General features: G+C 41.6%; 1 protein-coding gene across 3 annotated transcripts in view; it reads right to left on the bottom strand.

Annotated features, from left to right (window-relative positions):
- Positions 1-18,359, bottom strand: part of LOC144943921 (neuropilin-2-like) — a 150,111-nt gene that overhangs the window by 9,225 nt on the left and 122,527 nt on the right. For all 3 annotated transcript variants that reach the window (XM_078871802.1, XM_078871792.1, XM_078871811.1), the window contains exons 11-17: positions 17,797-17,892; positions 14,782-14,835; positions 14,017-14,172; positions 11,120-11,397; positions 9,434-9,530; positions 8,897-8,938; positions 7,281-7,385 (exon numbers count right to left, since the gene is read on the bottom strand). In XM_078871802.1, the coding sequence (XP_078727928.1) occupies positions 7,281-7,385; positions 8,897-8,938; positions 9,434-9,530; positions 11,120-11,397; positions 14,017-14,172; positions 14,782-14,835; positions 17,797-17,892 (828 nt within the window). The remainder of the gene's footprint in view (positions 1-7,280; positions 7,386-8,896; positions 8,939-9,433; positions 9,531-11,119; positions 11,398-14,016; positions 14,173-14,781; positions 14,836-17,796; positions 17,893-18,359) is intronic.

The raw sequence follows: 18,359 nt of genomic DNA, 5'->3' as shown, positions 1-18,359 counted from the left end.
TAACCTAACTGGTTGTTGGCCTCCCCTTCATCAACTCGAAATGACCAGCATAGTGAAGAATGTTCAAACAACCCCGTAACCAACACGGGCTTTGGGAGATTTTCATTCACTTATTGAATGTTATATTTTTTAAAACAAATGTAATGTATTATTTGTGAGTAGAACGTTGCATGCAATTTTACATTTATATTCTTAAATGTCGAGTTGAAGTGTCTCTCTGCTCAAATGGGCATAGGGAAGAGTCCATATTTACTGGCAGCACTGTGCATTGAACAGTAAAGTGTACACTTCAACCTTCGGCACGGCCCCTCAAGAATTAGATGTAATCTTCTTATTTCGTTTGGCTAACGTAGATGCAGAGCAACAAGTACAATTTCACATTCGGGTGGTCAGGCCAGATGATCGCGTCAGGAGCAGCGAAGTGAATGGATCGGGCATTGTTTCGTTATACATTGCACGGTCCGTTCTGGATGACCACAGTCACACACTGTAGAGTTTTTAATTGTACATTTTTGTGCATCAGGTATCCGCATCTGCTTCCATGGTGTGTGCAGTGGATGCAGTTTAGAGTGGACAATGGGCTTCGTGGAAGATAAAACCCAGGGATCTTCGGCGTTGGGTCTTTCACAACAAGGTGTTTATCTTCTTGGTTCTTTCGGTAAAGTCACGTAGAAGGGAAATAATAAAAGAATAAAAATAAAACATAATAAAATACAATTCTCACGACGGTGATTATCATCCCCACCACCCCTCCAAAACACGCAATGTTTTCTTCTGCGAGAACGTTAGGGCAGATGTTAATATTCCACATTTTTAGTTCATGCAAAAAAAGATAACCGATATTTATCCATCATAAGCAACCACTGTTGGCCTTTTGCAGAGCAGACTCTCAATTTGGCATGGTTATAAACGAAGTAGAATTCCATAAATGAATTGAGATCAAGCTATTAACGGCGGCACTGAACATCCCTCTGTCGCTCAGACCAGCGGACGACGTGCTGTAATCCATTTGGTAATCGTCAGCCTGGTTCAGGTGTTATCAGAGTTGTAAAAAAAAACGATAAAATCCGAGGAGTAATTTGCCCAATTTTACAATTACAGTTTGAATGTATGCAGGGTCTAATGCAATTTGTGTACAAAAAAAAAACTGGCTGCACACGCATTATGGGAACAAAAGAGAGGTGGTTATATTTTTTAAGTGAGGTGCAATTTAAATCACTGCCTAGACGGGGGACATCAGTGCTAGTGCAGAGAAACGGTCTTGAGCGTGGATTTGAACAGCGGAAGGAATTCTGCAGCATGAATGGTCTAGTACTAATTGATCGTTGAAAACTGTACTTGCGCTCTGGTGGTGAGGAGATGTTATCTCCCTCTCCTGGTCGGCATGAGTCATGGATTTAATCTCCTACCCTGACGATGCCTACATACGACAGTTGTAGTTTGCGTGCTCTCTCTCTCTCTGTGGTGGTTGTGTCGATTATTCTCCGGGTCCTCTGGTTTATCCCTCCACATTTGGAATCAACATGCCTTTAGATTATACTGGTAGGAACCTCCAGGTTACACCAGCCCACAGGGGATTATTGTGTCCGTCGTGCAGGGAGGGGTTGGGTGGGGAGGGGAGGGTGGGGAGGGGCTGGGTGGGGAGGGTGGGGCTGGGTGGGGAGGGGAGGGGCTGGGTGGAAAGGGTGGGGAGGGGCTGGGTGGGGAGGGTGGGGAGGGGCTTGGTGGGGTGGGTGGGGCTGGGTGGGGAAGGGCTGGTCACCCCGTGGTGCCCTTATAAAACTCAACGTTTAACCTACTCACGCCGGCTTGTGTCCACCCTCACAGTCGGGCATATTTGCGGAATACTCCACGCCGCCGTTGACCCTGGCCATTGACCGAGCAACCCAACGTTCCTACTAGCTCCCTCCGCAGGAATGTGTTTTGGCTGCTACTATAAATTCCCATGCGTAATGATAAAAGCTACTTTGATGAGTTGTCACGTGTGGCCAGGGCATCACTCTGTGGGCTTTAACTGGTAAATAAAATAGTTATATAAAAATGACACCCCAAGTCTCAATCTAGTAGTCACATCTGGAAATTTGCCAATGAAAGTATCTCCACAGTAGGTGCAATACAATCTGGACGCCACACAAATAAATAGACTCCTCATCATCATCAACAACAGTGATGCATCAATCCACTGCTGGATGACGGCCTCTACAAGTTGGGGCTATATATCTGTCATTGTTCTGTGACACCATGAAACCATCTTGCTCTTACACATAAGCTAATCTCACAGTTCTCTCTCTATATATATCCATGGTGGTTGTCCTCTTAGGCGTGTTCTCTCCTTTGGCAGCCATCCCATCGCCAGTTTTGTCCACTGACTATCATGGTTCTAGTGGTGTCCTACGCAAGCACACTTTTTGCTGCAGTCAACACGATGTTTCTGTCTTGACTTAAAGCTTTCGTGACTGCAGGAATACATATTTTATGGGTCTTTCGGTAAAGCCACGTAGATAGAAAAATACTAAAAATATCACGACGTTTCGATCGCAACACCTGAAGACGATTGCTTGTGTTGCGATCGAAACGTCGTGATATTTTTTATTATTTTTCTTCTATCTACGTGGCTTTACCGAAAGACCCATAGAATACGATGTTTCTGGTTTGCATTTGTTCTCAAATACACGTGTTGTTCTTATTCCTATCTGGGTAATTCCCTGCATTAATCTGACCACGTTCCTTGGTGTATATTTCAGTTTTCGCTTCATTATCTCGGTCACTGTCCACACATCCGATTCATGTCACAGCGGAGAACGTAGTACCCATCAACATCTTCACCACCGTCACCACTATTTACACTTTCACCATGCTCAACAACTTAATAACGTATGTTACACTATCACCAAGAATATGAATCCCTGCAGTCACGAAAGCTTTAAATCAAAACGTATGTGATGTCTACCATCACCTTCACCACCATCTTAAAATGTACTGAAATGTTTATCATCACAAGAAGCATGATGACCAAAACCCACATTGCCACTACCATCGCAAGCTCCACCATCATTATCACCTCCACCTACATCATCATCATCACTATTTTAAATACGATCATTATCAACATCACCCTCAACCGTCATCATAACGTTTTAACCATTTAATATTTTCCAAAATTATTGAAGAACTAAACAAGGAAGGCTGCAGAGTTGAGCTTAAACATGTCCGTTGGACAAAAGGAAGGACACAGTTGGAAAGCACAACCGAGTGTGTGTAAAACTGTGCCAATTGTTGCACAGGCAAAGTGAGAGTGGGTTGGAGTGGTTTTGTAAAATTTTACTTGAAACTAAAATCAACTTACAAATGTGCCCAAAGGGGAACGTTTTGCATCATTGTATATTGTCTGCTCTGGCATATGAATTGAAAATGAAGAAACTATTTTTTGATAATTGCCTTTTTACCCTTCTATCTGGCAACAAAATTATCAGTTTTGTTGCCAGATAGAAGGGTAAAAAAAACAATTTTCATATTTTTAACTGGCAAATGAGGTTCCAATGGTGTAAACTATTTTTTGTTTTATTTGATGTGCTTCTTGTGGTCAGTGGCTGGTCTTGTGTGGTAAATGCTTGATTGTGCGTTCGGGACACCGGTAAGAAATTCTGAGATTGCTTTGGTATAACGTGGCATTTTTACATTTCCATGACAAAGCCAAGATCCTTCGGATTATATTATTGCCTTATGTTTGTCACAAATTGGTTTGTAGCTACTTGTTAAGTTACGGGGTGATTTTGTAAACCATCAAGAAAAACTAGATTTGTATAATGTGTGCACATTAGTTGCTGATGAAAACTATCAATGTCGTGAAAGAGTTGTACAATCACTGCAGATGAAGCGTTGCTCCTTCACCGTGGAGCTTATTTAACAAACACCGAGAATCAATAATCGGAATTTCAGATTTGTCACCATTTAGATGATAAAATGTTGCCACATCAAGTTTATGTGTGGAGCGGTGGCACAGCGGATTTGCGTCAATTCGCTTGGAAACTGGTGAGCAGAGTTAAATTCCTGGCAGAGGCCAACATAAGTGGCGATTGTTTGAACCGGTCTTAGGCCCTCCTTGTCATGCACTGATCAGCCATGGGGAAGTATTGACAAAACAAACCTCCATAACCAACACGGCATGGACAGGCTTTTATCCAGCAATAGATTGACAAAAGGGTGTATAAAAAAGTAGTGGGTGTACGATGAATGTGCAGTGGCCATCACTGACCACCGCTATAACTTTGCACTGCTACAGTGTTTAGGTGCTGCTGCCAGTAATTGGCAGCATGAGTCCACTCGCAGTGAAATATCACAGCATGCAAGCCATGTGCAGGCAAAGTGGGCTCCTGAGCAGTTGAACCGAACAAGCAAGCGTTCATATTTTGTTGTTACAGGTAAGAGAGTTACCCTAGCTTGTGGCACGTCTAATGTACACGTTCTAAGTCCACTGGCGTAGACGTTGGTAAGTTTTATGATGGTTTCATGATTTAAAAGTGTTGTGAAAGCAGATTGTGTTCATCATGGAAGACAATGCATGGAGAGCCTATGTTGTTTATGTTGATTGTGGTTACTGATGTGGTAAAATGTAATGCCAATAGGAGTTTGGGAAACTTGAGAATTAAAGCAAAATACTGTTCAGTCGATTTTGAAACGTATTATTCAGACTTTGTATTTCAGAGGCACTTAGGGTGGATTGTTCTGTAAACACGTGCCCTAATAGGCTTCGGTCAATGTATAATTCGAGATAAAGTACATTGCAGAGTTAATAGAAAAAAAATAAGTATGTGATATTATGTTGTAAGTGTAGTATTGTGGTAATATAAATTTGTTATAATATTGATTGGCAATTTTTCTAAAGAGATCATTATTGTACTGATACGGAAATACGGAAACAGTGACACCTCATCTGGTTATAGGAAACCACGCTGAACATCGCGGTGAAGTATGGTCAATTTATCCTCACGACTGATCCAGCATGGGAAGGCCTTCATCCAGCAGTGGATTTACAAAGGGCCGTGATTTGTTAACGTTATTTTATTATTGTACAAACCATAAAAAACATGCAATCTACCATATATATTTCAAATACAATAAAGCCATTGCTTTTCTTCAATAGAATCCACCTTCCGCCTTCATATCTCCCACTTTAATTGAGGCTGTCTCTGTATAAAATATATATATTTTTTTTTACACTCGGTCGCAAAAACCAATCATTAACGGCAACCTCAACCCTCTTTGTCACTCAAGACCCAGACACTTCTGCAGATCTTTCGTCGTGGCGTGAAACAAATAACAGTCATTTGGTGCTTGGTTTGAGCTATAGAATTGATTTTTGGAGTCAAAGGAAGCCACATTCCCTAACGGTGGCTTGTGCTTGGTGAGATTATGTGCAATGGAACATGGTTACGGAATACCACGAGTTCGTTAGTCCACAACACATTTGTGCACTCTGACCAGACACTCAAAATGTTGAATATGCCTGCCAAAAATGTATACATTCGAGTTTGCTAATTTGACGTCATTTTGCACAATTTTATCCTGTTGGTGCTATTGGTGTCATGTCATGTGATCAGACAAAGAATCCATTCCGTTCTGTCACAGCCAGCAGTGAGTGCTCCCCTTCGTGTTAACAGCCCATGGAATCAGTTATCACAGAGCAACCCTTGAGGTCCCATTCAAGTGACCACCGGTCCAACCAGCAGATGGCCTCACTCTGCATGTAAGAGTACTGTTTGTTGGAATAACAGTGAAATTGACGTTTTAATTTGGCCAAAGTAAGTGCAGAACTAATAATTTATAGTGATCAGTTTGTGTGTGCTCATTGGTGACTGAGCTGAGAGCATCATCATCATCTCGCTACACTTGGGAACTCACATGAATCCCAAGCGGTGCCTGGATTGGAACCGAGGATCTCAACAGTGGCGGCTTAGTGCTTCCACCCTCTTGAGCCACTCAGCAACCTCCCATTCAAAACAAAGGCATTACCTGCCTTTGGCAGAAGTATTCTTGTCATAATATTTTCTTCATCTTGATTAACTCAATGCATGCAAATGTAGCACGTAAACAAATCATTGAAAATAAACATCTTCCAAAAAATTTACCGTTTCAGCAATTTAGGAATACGCACGGTGCCGTTTTTAGAAAAAGGTTTTTTTTTCTTCAAAGCATGCCCGCCCCAATCCATTTTGGATAACTTTGGATCATTAAAATGTAAAATAATAAAATGAAATCAGAGATGGTCACTGCCATGAAAAAATAATGAGAATGGGCTCGAATTGCCTCTAGATCAGAGACAAATGAAAATGAAACTGTCCTTTTGGACAAAGGCGTGAAATTAGTTTTCCTCAAGATATGTTTTTTATTCAGAAGAGGAAGTCTGCTTTGTGATAACTCCCAATTATAAAAGTAATGTTTGCAAACTGGAATCTTGATGTATTCCATCATAAATTATATAGGCAGTGCTTCTCTCCGAGACTGCTTTTGGGATGAAAGGGTACAATAATTACTCTGGAGGTCAACACGAGCAAAATTGCTGCTCTGCAAAAATTTCACAAAAAGGCACCTTCAGGATTTAATTATTTATAAAAGTCGATGAACATGAAAGTGATTATGAATCAAACTTTGACACTGATTCCAATTATGCACCCTTTATTCAGGGCTCACATGATTATCTAAGTCCCCATTTTTCAAAGATGGAAACACACCAATTTCAAATGAAATATTGCCGACGCTTAACCACAACGGAGCTGGTAACAGCGAAAAATATTCCCCATATGATAAGACGCAAAGATATCGATTGCACTTGCTGTGTTAATTCTCAGCAGGATATTTAATCATTTAGATTTATATAAACAATCTTATAGTATTCAAGTCTATAAATCGTATTTTGGCTCAGTCTTAATGTAAAAAAAATCCGGTTGAGCTTTGACCTAAAAACTACAGTACAACTGTTGCTAGGTAACTATACGCTTTCAGGCTGCCTTATATTTTTTTGTTCGTACAGACAGGCATGTCTATTAAGTGAAACACAGACATCAGTTATTAAACAATCACTGACTTGGAAATATGTACATTTTGCGTTGAGCATTATACGGGGAAATGCTGCATTTCACAAAACCAGAAACAGACAACGCTTCAGACGTAATCCTTTCACCTAATCTGTGTGTACCAGATATGAGCAACGCAGAATTTCTCTCTCACAATATGTTTCTAGGATTGAACAAAGAGGGATGCAAAGTGAAAATGTTGTTTACCTGGGGGCCAACTTGTTGAAGTCTTGTTATCATATTTAACCTCGTACATATCATCATATTCGTCCAATATCAGCTCCGTGTCATCTTCAACATTTCCAGGAAATCCTGAAACGGAGATAAACCCATAGACAACGATTGCCTAAGGATCCTTTGCATCATCACTGTGTCTGATTTTGTTTTTCATGGAAGGTAGCCCAAGAAACAATGTCAGTAGTACTGTCTTATAAACGAGATTAAGTATTTAGTGCGCTTACGTTACATGCCAATGCCTGAAGAAAATGTTTTCTTCAGAGACGTTTTGTAGAGTTATGTTATTTGGAGAGATTTGGGTTTTTTTAGTCCGTGCGGACTGCTGCAAACCACTGCCAATGCCATAGAAATAAAACACGTTGGGTATTACAGTATTTTGTAGATGCATACTTGTGCTCTGCATCCGGGGTGTCAAGTTGATTGTGAAGCATCATCACTGTAAAACGTGTACATTCTTGGACGAAACTTCTGATGTTCAAGCGGGTTGCCATCTTCTTAAAGTGACATTACTAATAGTGTGCTTGCTTGACTTTTTCAAGCCAACCTCTCTGTTCTCAAGGTGAGGCCTGTAAGGCCCAGGGCTATATGATGACACACACCGTGTCACGGGAGCCAGTAGAGTGAAAAGAATATGGGGCAAAGTACGCAGAAGGTGAATTCAAAACTCATAGTTGTGGCAACACCACCCTCTTGCTTGGGACAGCCAGTGTTTCTGAGTTGGAATGCCAGTTTTATTTTTACAGGAATATATTGCATCTGCTGCATGTACACGCATGATCAATTCTATTTTATTCCGCTCAATTGTTTGTAAACAATGGTATGCTATTTATGATTCGAATCACTGAAAAAAGAATGCCACAGAACACATTGTTGCGAGGTTTTTTCATTCCTAATAAAAAAGCGGGAGTCACTGAGTAAATAAAAAGGAATCTTCCAATCGTTTTGTTCTTGCGACAATTATTTAATTTGGAAATGTGTATAAACATGTGTACATTACTGAAGAGCATTTATAAACCAACAACCCTAACGACATGATTTAAAGTCCACAAAAACAATTAACCCCTCGTGATATTTTTGTAGGAAAATTTAAAATAAACATAAGCACTGCATATTCATCTGCTCGTATCTTCATACAGTAGTGCTCGTCTGCACGTTTGGCTTACATACAACAGACGTATCGCGCTGTTTTACAAACGTGAATTCACGTGTCAAATATAATGCTCGCTCCGCCTCTAAGCCTGTTTGAAACATTTTAAAATCGCAAGCGCCAATTCAGTCCTCCTGCCACCAATTCAACGAAACGACTGTGAATGCGATGGCAGTGGAGGAGCGAGATTTCCCTCGCAGCAGGAACGGCGGATCAGTGTCTGCCTTATGTCCTCGGAGGCTGCTCTGAACACGACATCGGACGAGCAGCAGTCCAGAAGAGTGACTGATTATACACTTGAAAACATTCCATCACGTTTATTCGCATTAGACACCGTACAAAAAGGGACGACACATGTTAGCACTATAATGGCTTCTTTCTCTCTCAGGCGCTAGACACAAGGGAAACTGAGCATTAATGAAAAACAATAGTGTCCTACCTGGAGGCAGACCGAGTACTCCTGGGAAGGCATTGAAAGGCTCTGTAAGAGGAAAGGTGCTTGATCAATTTACACATGTGTGAATCGAGGCTTATGGACACAATCTAAACAATTGCAATTGGGGTGTAATTTCAGTTTTGTGAATGCTAAATATTGACAATTTGAGGTTTAAAGTGTGTAAGCGAATATTATATGGATGTGTCCCTTTGGGAAAATGGTAACAGCTGTCGAGGAAATTCAGTTCATTGAGAGTTTACATGAAGAAGCGGAAGAAATGTAGAGGGTTTGGGCTACTACCAAAAAGCACGTCCGCTAAAATGAATGCTACATCTGTCCTTGGTTTTGAATTCATTCGTATAAAAAATGCATATCCTACTTTTGCAAATGAAACAGTTGAATACTGTGTTTTGTTCTTTCCATGACTTCTGTAAAGTCGAACGAACATGAATTTTGGAGTATATTTTTGTTAATTTTCTTGCTGATCGCTATACAGTCGGTGCTTATTTAGAATGTGTGACCACTATTTGGGGTACTTACTCAGGCAGTGCATGAGAGGGATTTTGTCGTTGAACTTCACATCGTCAACAGCCAAGCACCCATTGTGCCCGTCACCCATCTTTCCTTCCAGGATGACCTGCGGGTACCGATCATGAGCCTTTGTTGCATTGGTTGTAATTTTACATGTCACATTCGAGTACTCCGTCATAATGTATTTTTTTTGTAAACACGTTCTTTCGGAGTGGGCAGGTAGGAACTTGGTTGGACAGCGCATTCGTGCACGACAGAAAGCTCGCGGTCACGTGACGCACTTCAACCAATCCGGGAGCGTACATGTTTGGGAGGGGCTATGCACGACAGACAAATAATCCCTGGTAGGCAGTGTGAAACTGTTGTTCCTACATGTATCATAATGAAATATATTATTGTGCAACATTTTCAAATATAGAGTGGTATATCCAGAGCGATAATATTCAGTCAAGATGTATTCTTTAACCATGCAAGGAACATTTTAGATGAATTATTTTGCATGTGAGGGAGACATTAACCATGGTTTCAAAATAATAATTCTTAAAATGTAGTTGCCGCTAATGTGTTTAAACATTGGGGTTTTGGCTTAGAAGCTGCAAGCAATGAGCTACGTTGTAAATGATACCAGGGTCTTTAACATCCATACCGTTACAGATGGCAGATGAAATTAACAATTCCCTGTACAAATGACGAGGCAGCTGCTGGATTCAAATTGTTCCATATCAAACTAAATATTGGAGGTTATAAAAATAACAAAAGCCCACAATATAAATGCATTAATTCCATGATGTGAAATGAGAGTATTGTGGATTGCCTACTAATATATAAATTAAGCTTTTTCTTTTTTTTGCATCCCGATATTTGCATAACCTAAGAATATAGACTGGTGATTAATGAAAGACTAAGAGTAACGGTGACAGAATAATATACCATGAAATGCAATGAATTATTAAACGAATCACATATCTATCAAATGTATAACCAGGAAATACAACTGTTCGGCTACAGGGGGGAAAAAATAATCCAAAATGACAGCGAATTTGCATTTCCCATTTGGCGGTCGGATATTTGTCACATGTGTGGTTATTTGGAGCGAGTCCCAAATATAATTAGCAGACAGCTGTGGATACGATTGTGTTTACTTGGGTCTCTGTGTTTGCTAACACTGGCCAATGCTGTGCAATATTTTTTTTGTGCTTGCCTGGGCTGAACTCGGGGATAATTCCCTTGAGTTCGTGACCTACTCGGAACACTTTCCCCTTTCCACTGACCTGTGATAACTTCCGTTAAGTCAGAACACTAATTAATTAAAACAGCAAAACGTATGTTCCCGTGAAGAAAGCTTAAAAATCAATACAACCTGCTCAAGCTGAGCCAGGTCGAATCAACAAAGACAAAATTCCCCCGTAAATATTGTTGGGGCAAGTGCTGCTGGCGAGTGGCACCTATAAAGGTCGACACGGCACATGAGGGGGGTGGGTTTGCCAGCGCCACGCGAGGCCGCCTTTGTCTCCCTTGTGGCGATGCTTACACACTGCACCAGATACTCAGTTGAGGCCTAGCCGACCTAACCACAACACACCGCTCAACACCTTCAACTTGCTGAGCGATCATCGCATCACGGCGGCGGGGGCCGTTGCTGTGATGCGACGAGCGTCCGGCGCTCCGAGTTGCGCACACGGGGAAGGAGGGCACCTGGTAAGGGGTGGCGTGTTGCGGCAAGATGGCGCGCGCCTCCTGCCAGCTTGATGCCGGCTGCTCTCCAGACAGGCTCCACAGCGTATCGTCCTGCAGGCCCATCGGCGTTTGCGTGCGCACGTTGACGGAGAGCTGGCTGTCGATGCCGCCGCTCATGTGGTACCAGAACTGCAGGCAACGGTAAGTGCTGTGCGGGGTCACGGGGGGGCTCAGCAGCCTCGCGGCACCCTGCTCGCCCATCTCCGACACTTCTACGAATGCGTAGTTTCCTTGACCTGAAAGAAAGGAAGGGACAAAAGATTGGGGTTATGTTACAACGTGGATGTGGCAATTTGGTAGATTCTCGATTTTAGGCCAGAAACGTTTAAGAAAGTATCGACGTTGCGTAGGTGTTCGTGGCTGTTGCGGCTATATCGGTGTCCGATGTGTCTTCGGGTTGTGTCGCGTGTTGTTTGCTAACAGCTCGTGGAGCGAAACGTCGGACATCATGCCGAGCAACGCGCGGCACAACCTGAAAACACAACTGGAGGGCGACATTATGTCCGATATTTATAACACTGCCCAATTACTGTATGGTCCGTGATCTTTGCGTGTTTTTTCGTCATAAAAATAAAACTCGCTACATTCAAAGTATATAGATGAAGGAATATAAAACTAATATAAAAAAAAATTGTCATTTTTAAACTGTAAGTAAATTGGCGAGTTTTTGTTGTTGCTATAATGTTATGTTCACGAATAACAATGAAGTGTCGGCTCAGGGATAGAAGGCATCTGAGAGAAGTCCACCAAGGAGATGGAGTGACAGAATCAGCATGTGTTCAAGTGCAAGGTGGATTAATACATTGCAGCATCCTGAGAGACAGCAATGGCTTGGGCCAGGCCTTCATCCAGCAGTGAATTGACCAAGGCTGCAGATGATGTTCAGTAATTTTCAGTTTTTTTAATATGCACTCCTCATGTTAGGAGTGTACTAGTCCATCGAATTAAAAATTGATATAAAAATAAACTCAACTATGGCTTATCACGTGGAAATGTATAGCAGCTAAATACTCTAAACGCATGTTTATAAATGTGGAGGGTTAAAACCGGAAGACTCGGAGAAAAATGCACGTGACCAGGGGGAGAACATGAAAACTCCAAATATACAGACATCAGGGTCGAGATCGAACCCACGACCTCCTGTATACTTGGCGAAGTAGTACATATCTCGTCACCGCCCACCCCGAAAAACGTTGGCATGCGCGTATCAGATTTTTAGTGCTAGAAATTCTTCTTGATTCCTACATGTTGTATGTAATAGGATTACATTGTCCCTAAAGCCACAAGAGGCGCTACCTGCGCCGCATTGTTACAAAAAAGTATTTGAATCGAAAATCGATCCTTTGAATCATGATTACATTGAATCGTGCACAGGACATTGTTACCCGTCTCGTTCAAATAACTAGAGTGCCTTCAATTGTCAGATTTCTCCAAAGCGTCTCAGTGTTTCATAACACTGCATGAGAACACAAATTAATTCTGATTGAGAAGAGGTTTTCCCCTTTTTTCTGGCAACAAAATAGGTGCTAAGATGTTTAAACACCAAACTGAAACCTTTTACAAGGAATCATGTCTGCATTAACCACAATGCTTGTGGTCAGAATGCAAACAAAAAACATACTCTGATAATATATGCATTGTCTTTTAAACTGATTGGTCCACACCAGAGACGGCTTCCTTTTGAGCATAGTCTCAAAACGCCTGTTTGTTCCTAGAAAAAAGGGGAAAACCTATTCTCATATTTTGGTACTGGCAAAGGAGGTCACATGATATAGTTCTGATTGCTCACTTCATCTGGTTTTAAGGAGGGTCACTATCTGAGACATTAGTCTACGGGGTGTGACGAAGGGTGTGACGGATGCTTATTTTGGTTTATGTGTATCCATGGTGGCGGTTTAAAAAAAATATCTCATTAATTAGTTCGGTAATGATGCAAGAATGTACATTCTCATTGGAAGAGAAAATTGGCATCACGTTGTTTTTTACATCACGAGCTATTCTGGAGATTTAAGGTTTTAAAATATGCAAGCCAAGTCATTTTGATTTAAAGCTTTCGTGACTGCAGGGATTCATATTCTTGGTTCTTTCGGTAAAGTCACGTAGAAGGAAAATAATAAAATAATATTGTTTATAATCAAATAATATTATTATTTCCCTTCTACGTGACTTTACCGAAAGAACCAAGAATATGAAGCCAAGTCATGTTCAGTATTTGGTAATATCTCAAACATATCCGAAATGAGATTACCTCTTTGGTTAAAATAACATTTCAGAAAAACACGGGCAGGTTGCATAATTTTACAAAGTTGCGTGTTAACCTTTACTAACATTTCAGCACCATATTGTTTATGTATTTAAATCTAATGTACTATGTAGGGAAATGCTTCATTCTGTTTCTGATTGTAAATTGAAAGCACACTTTCACCTTTCTAGTTTGTTGTTAACATTTGTGTTACATTTGAGTTAATACCTCAGTGGGTTTTGCCTGGTAGGATGGGGATGGTTTATGTATTTTGGTGATTTGTTTACCTTTCTTGTACTTTGCACTCCTGTTGTGTGTCTGTGTCGTTTGTTGTTGTAACGTTCTTACCCCGTGCATGGACATGTGAAAAATAGCTTCATAGCTCATCGGATTTCTCCAGCATAAATACACATTGATGCTTCGTTCACACGCTGTGTGTGTTCGCTGTGAATCAAAGTTGTAATTTTGAACCCAGGGGACACCCTTACTAATTCGACCACGTTTCACACCGTCATAACGAGTTGATTTTCCATCTGCCGGTTTAAATACAAGTTTACTACTACTGCTATTAGTAGAACAGCACCTACTGCTGATGTTGCATCGTGGCACTTGCCTGAGCTGTGATCGTGGCTGGGGCCCTTGCGGGAGGTCCCGACCTGCCAGCGGAGGTCGGCGCTGTCGTCATCCTGGAGCCAGCCGCATGTCCCCCTCTGCAGGCCGCGGCCGAAGCGACACCCGAAGCCCTCGACAAAGGCGCCCGAGTGCAGGTCTGACACGGAGGGCGACGAGGCGTGAAACGTCAGCTCGCGGGTCGCTCAATGACACCGAATGATTAAAATAAACACGGCTCCCAAGAGCACGACTCGAAATGTGCCATCAGCAACAAAGAGTTCCCTGAAGGTGCATAATTATGCATTGTATTTGTTTAATGAGCAAACGTCTGCCATGTGTCTCACGTCTGGTGATTTGTGTAAACAAAGTCAAGCCCCAGAAACACACCTTGAAAAGGTTTCACCAACGTTGGTGATTTTAAATCGTTAACTTGTTTGAGTGTGAATAATTGTTGTATGATTTAAGTATTGAGGACAATCTCCGCGCTACATTGAGGCGATTGATTTGTAAATTCCAATTAATTTTTCATGCTTCGTGTCACGTGATGGGGCCTACCTTTTTTATGTTGCAAATTAAATCACAGCGGGGGAACATCAACAAAGAATGTCACCGCTTTTTAATAACATTTCTTAATGAGAGTGTTAGACGAGCGGTGTTTATGTTTGGGAAGGAGCACATGTTGATGCTATCGTCTTGAGTTTCAAGGATGTTTTGTCAGGAGTGATGCCACTTCTCCGTAAGTCAACGACCGTGGCAGCTGCTTTACCAGGAGTATTTGAAGAGTCTTCAGGAAACGTTAAATCATCAGGTGTCTGCACATCTATAGAAGGAAAAAAAGGACAACAGACGCATTTTTGCTTAGTAGTCACAAAATAATGACTAATCACAGGTCTTTCATTCAAGGAAGTGGACACGAGATATTTACACAAATCAAAAGTCCTGTATGTCGTCTCCCCCTGTTCAAATGAGCACGGGGAAGTGGCTCATCTCTTTTAGTGACCCTGAGCCTGTGGGACTAATTCCACATTCTTGTGATGGGGGCCTGTTCGTCCAGAGCTGGTGGGCTGGCCAGGATTTGACCCCTGAAACATTCTAATTGCGATGGAACTATAACCACAGTGGCATACGGCTGCAAAAGCTGTACATGTTACAGTTCTTAATCCAGAAAAGCCTCACTGAATCTCGAGATTATTTTCAGGAGGACCCATACTGCGATGGTTGACCAATTCCTTAAAATGCTTTGCGTATATCTACATATGTATATACGTGGAAACTGGAGTTTGTGCAAACAAGAATATCGCGCATATGAGGGCAAAACACTCAATACCCCCACAGACCAGTTACGTAGTGACTTTGCTGTAATACATTATCTGGACGCCTTAAAGCCCAGCAGGTTTGTAGTGCCACAGCAGAATATGAAATGTCAATGAACCGCCGACCCTGCTGCTAAAGTGATGGTTTGCAGTTGGGCACCACCAGCTCAAATATGCCACGTGTAATATGAGAGCAGTTTCAAATGTGGATTTAACTTGATGTTAAAACACCGATGGCGAGTGAAAACAGAACTAGGTGTCCCTCTAAACACAACGAATTTCACAACATGGGTGTCTGCTGCCTCTGGCTCTTAGTGTTCCTACCCAGTATATAGACTGCATTTTAAAAGTATTAGTGGCCAATCACAGCGAGTCACAGATGTCACATGATACTTTGCGACTTCCTATGATTTGCCAGCAATGCTTTTAAATTGGCATTGGATGAACTTGGCTGGCTGTGTGTAGCACAGTCCAGCAATAGAAGTAAGTAGAGAGAAGGCTTTCGTGTCTGGCGTGGACAACTACTGTTTTCACTTGGCAGAGCACTGTGAATTCTAATTCCCGCCATAAACAACTCAGAAAAGAAATCTACGAACGTACCAAAATGAACATAACCTCGTCAAAAATCAACAGCGGCTTATCCTTCGGAAAGACTTATCCCTGACATGAACGTTACATTTGCCTGACGGACTTAGGATTGCCAATGGAAACAGAGTTGACCCAAAGTCCATATGTGTATGGTTGGTAATTTAACATTGGGGAAAGTTAACATATTAACATTACTGCAAAACATACTGTATAATCATAATTGCGTTCTATTGCGTGTAGTGTACTGTTATTGACTTAAAGCTATCGTGACTGCAGGAATTCATATTCTTTGGGTCTTTCGGTAAAGTCACGTAGATAGGTTAAAATAAAATAAAAATATACTACGACGTTTCGATCGCAACACAAGCGGCCGAAACGTCGTTTATGTTATTTTCTTTGAACCTATCTACGTGACTTTACCGAAAGACCCAACGAATATACACTGGTATTGTTTAATATTTGTATAACTCTCAATTTTAACGGCTTATATAATCAAGGAGTTCCTGGCTATTGCTAACATATGGTTTTTCACTTCACAGGGATATACCAGGCCATTGGTTTGGCAAAAGACATCCTTGATTGCCTAAAATTATGCACATATGTGAAATGGGAATGCTTACACACTGAAACTCTCACAGGATTACTGTGCACAGATGTGTGTGTGTGTGTTTTTCACGGGCAAAAGAGTTTAACTTTTCAAATGTGAAGTCAAAATGTATCACGAGTCTACAACCAGCAGTCTGTAAGGCTGCCTTTCTGCATCCATAATTTAATGCATTGTGGTTGAGGGTTAGGTGAGGCCAAAACTCTGTTCAGGCTAGTAATGGGCATAAGGAAGGTGGCTCAAGGCCATTCTCATTTCCTTGGCTTGTCGTGCTCTATAATTTAGACCCTTTTTTTATTCCACGTGAGTTAATTTCCCCAATTTAGAGATCAATTACACCCGCACGATGGACAGCATGACACAACGACGTTGGTTTGAAACCTGCACAATCACACGAAAGTTTCACAGCAGAGGACCAAATTGGCCCAGTCAATTTAATCATCATCATCATCATCCTATCCATGTATACGTTTCCAAACCGATTAGTGGTTTGATTAAGACTATTTTATTTTAATAAGCCTCTATATGTACCTTCTGTACCATTACCCAGAGATTTAATACACCAAAGAGTTATTTGCAAATTTACAAGCAGAAAATACAAGAGGCTTTTCATCAGTGCAACTGGTTATTCATCAGATTGGTTTTACAACTTGGCATACTCTGCAATACAGGACATATATCTCCATCAACATACATTCAGAACATATGGCATTCCATACCATTGTGTTATTAAATGCGGGAAAAAACAATCGCGAATATGTAAAAATAACCGCATGATAATTTTACGCGTTCTTATATCGTGTAAGGCGATGGCGAAGGTGCTACGTTTCAGTCTGCAGGAGTTTTCACGGTCAGGTCGATGTCGCTGCGTGTAATCCCAGTTGACTCATTTGCGAGCAATTTTTCGAATGTGGAAAATTAGGACCGGCCGCACAATGGCCTGCTCATTTCAAATGACGTGAGGGGGATCCTTGACGTCCATTGTGAGGGGCAGCGCACGGCATTTTACGGGCAATACGCCCGCAGTAATGACCACGGTGGCTTGCGGAAATCGAATCCTGAACCTCTGCGACAAGGCGGCAAACACGACATCGCCATGGCACGCCATGGCACCCATAGGAAAAAATAGCATGGCAAGTTTGCAAGGAACTATGTATACATTTGCAGATAAAAATGCATCCGCAAATGTAATACAAACCCACACAAGCAAAACACTAGAGATACAGTGTAGCGAACACTTATACATGTGCGAGCATCCACCCACTCGTAAACTGACCTTGCTCCCTGCTCCCCTCGAGGCCAGAAGAACAGTTTCCATAATGCTCGCAATCTTCCTTTTGAGCCTCGCCATCAGAGTGATTTTTTTCTGGCTCTGTCAAACAAGCAGTGCAAGTTTCTTACATAGTTGTGTAACACGGCGTGAACTAAAGTATAGTTTACACGTTGTGACTGCGCAAATAATCAACATTCTAAACATGTCTTTGCCGGTAAATAATTCAGTGTGCATTTTGTACAGCGGATACAAAAAAAAACAACCCCAGCTCTCTCCGTGTTGGTTAATGAACCGAGGAACCATGGGGCTTTTTATGTAAAGGCAGTGTTGTCTGCCTTTGGGCGACTCCATGAACTGTGATAGAATGTTAACCGTTTGTGTTCGGGTGGTCCCTTTTGTGAACGTTTTAAAAATTTTACATCTTGTTCCCAATATGTTTATTCCGACCGTGCAATCGGTGTCATGCATGAGATGAAATAGCTCAAAAGGGTCCGCGGAAGGAGATGTCACAGGACTGCTGCTGAAATCTCTTTAAAGTGACCTCTAAAGAGAAGGCTCAAAGTTTA

Source organism: Lampetra fluviatilis, chromosome 2, assembly GCF_964198595.1.
Source record: "Lampetra fluviatilis chromosome 2, kcLamFluv1.1, whole genome shotgun sequence".
Lineage (NCBI taxonomy): Eukaryota > Metazoa > Chordata > Hyperoartia > Petromyzontiformes > Petromyzontidae > Lampetra > Lampetra fluviatilis.
This window is presented reverse-complemented; position numbering and strand designations above follow the sequence as displayed.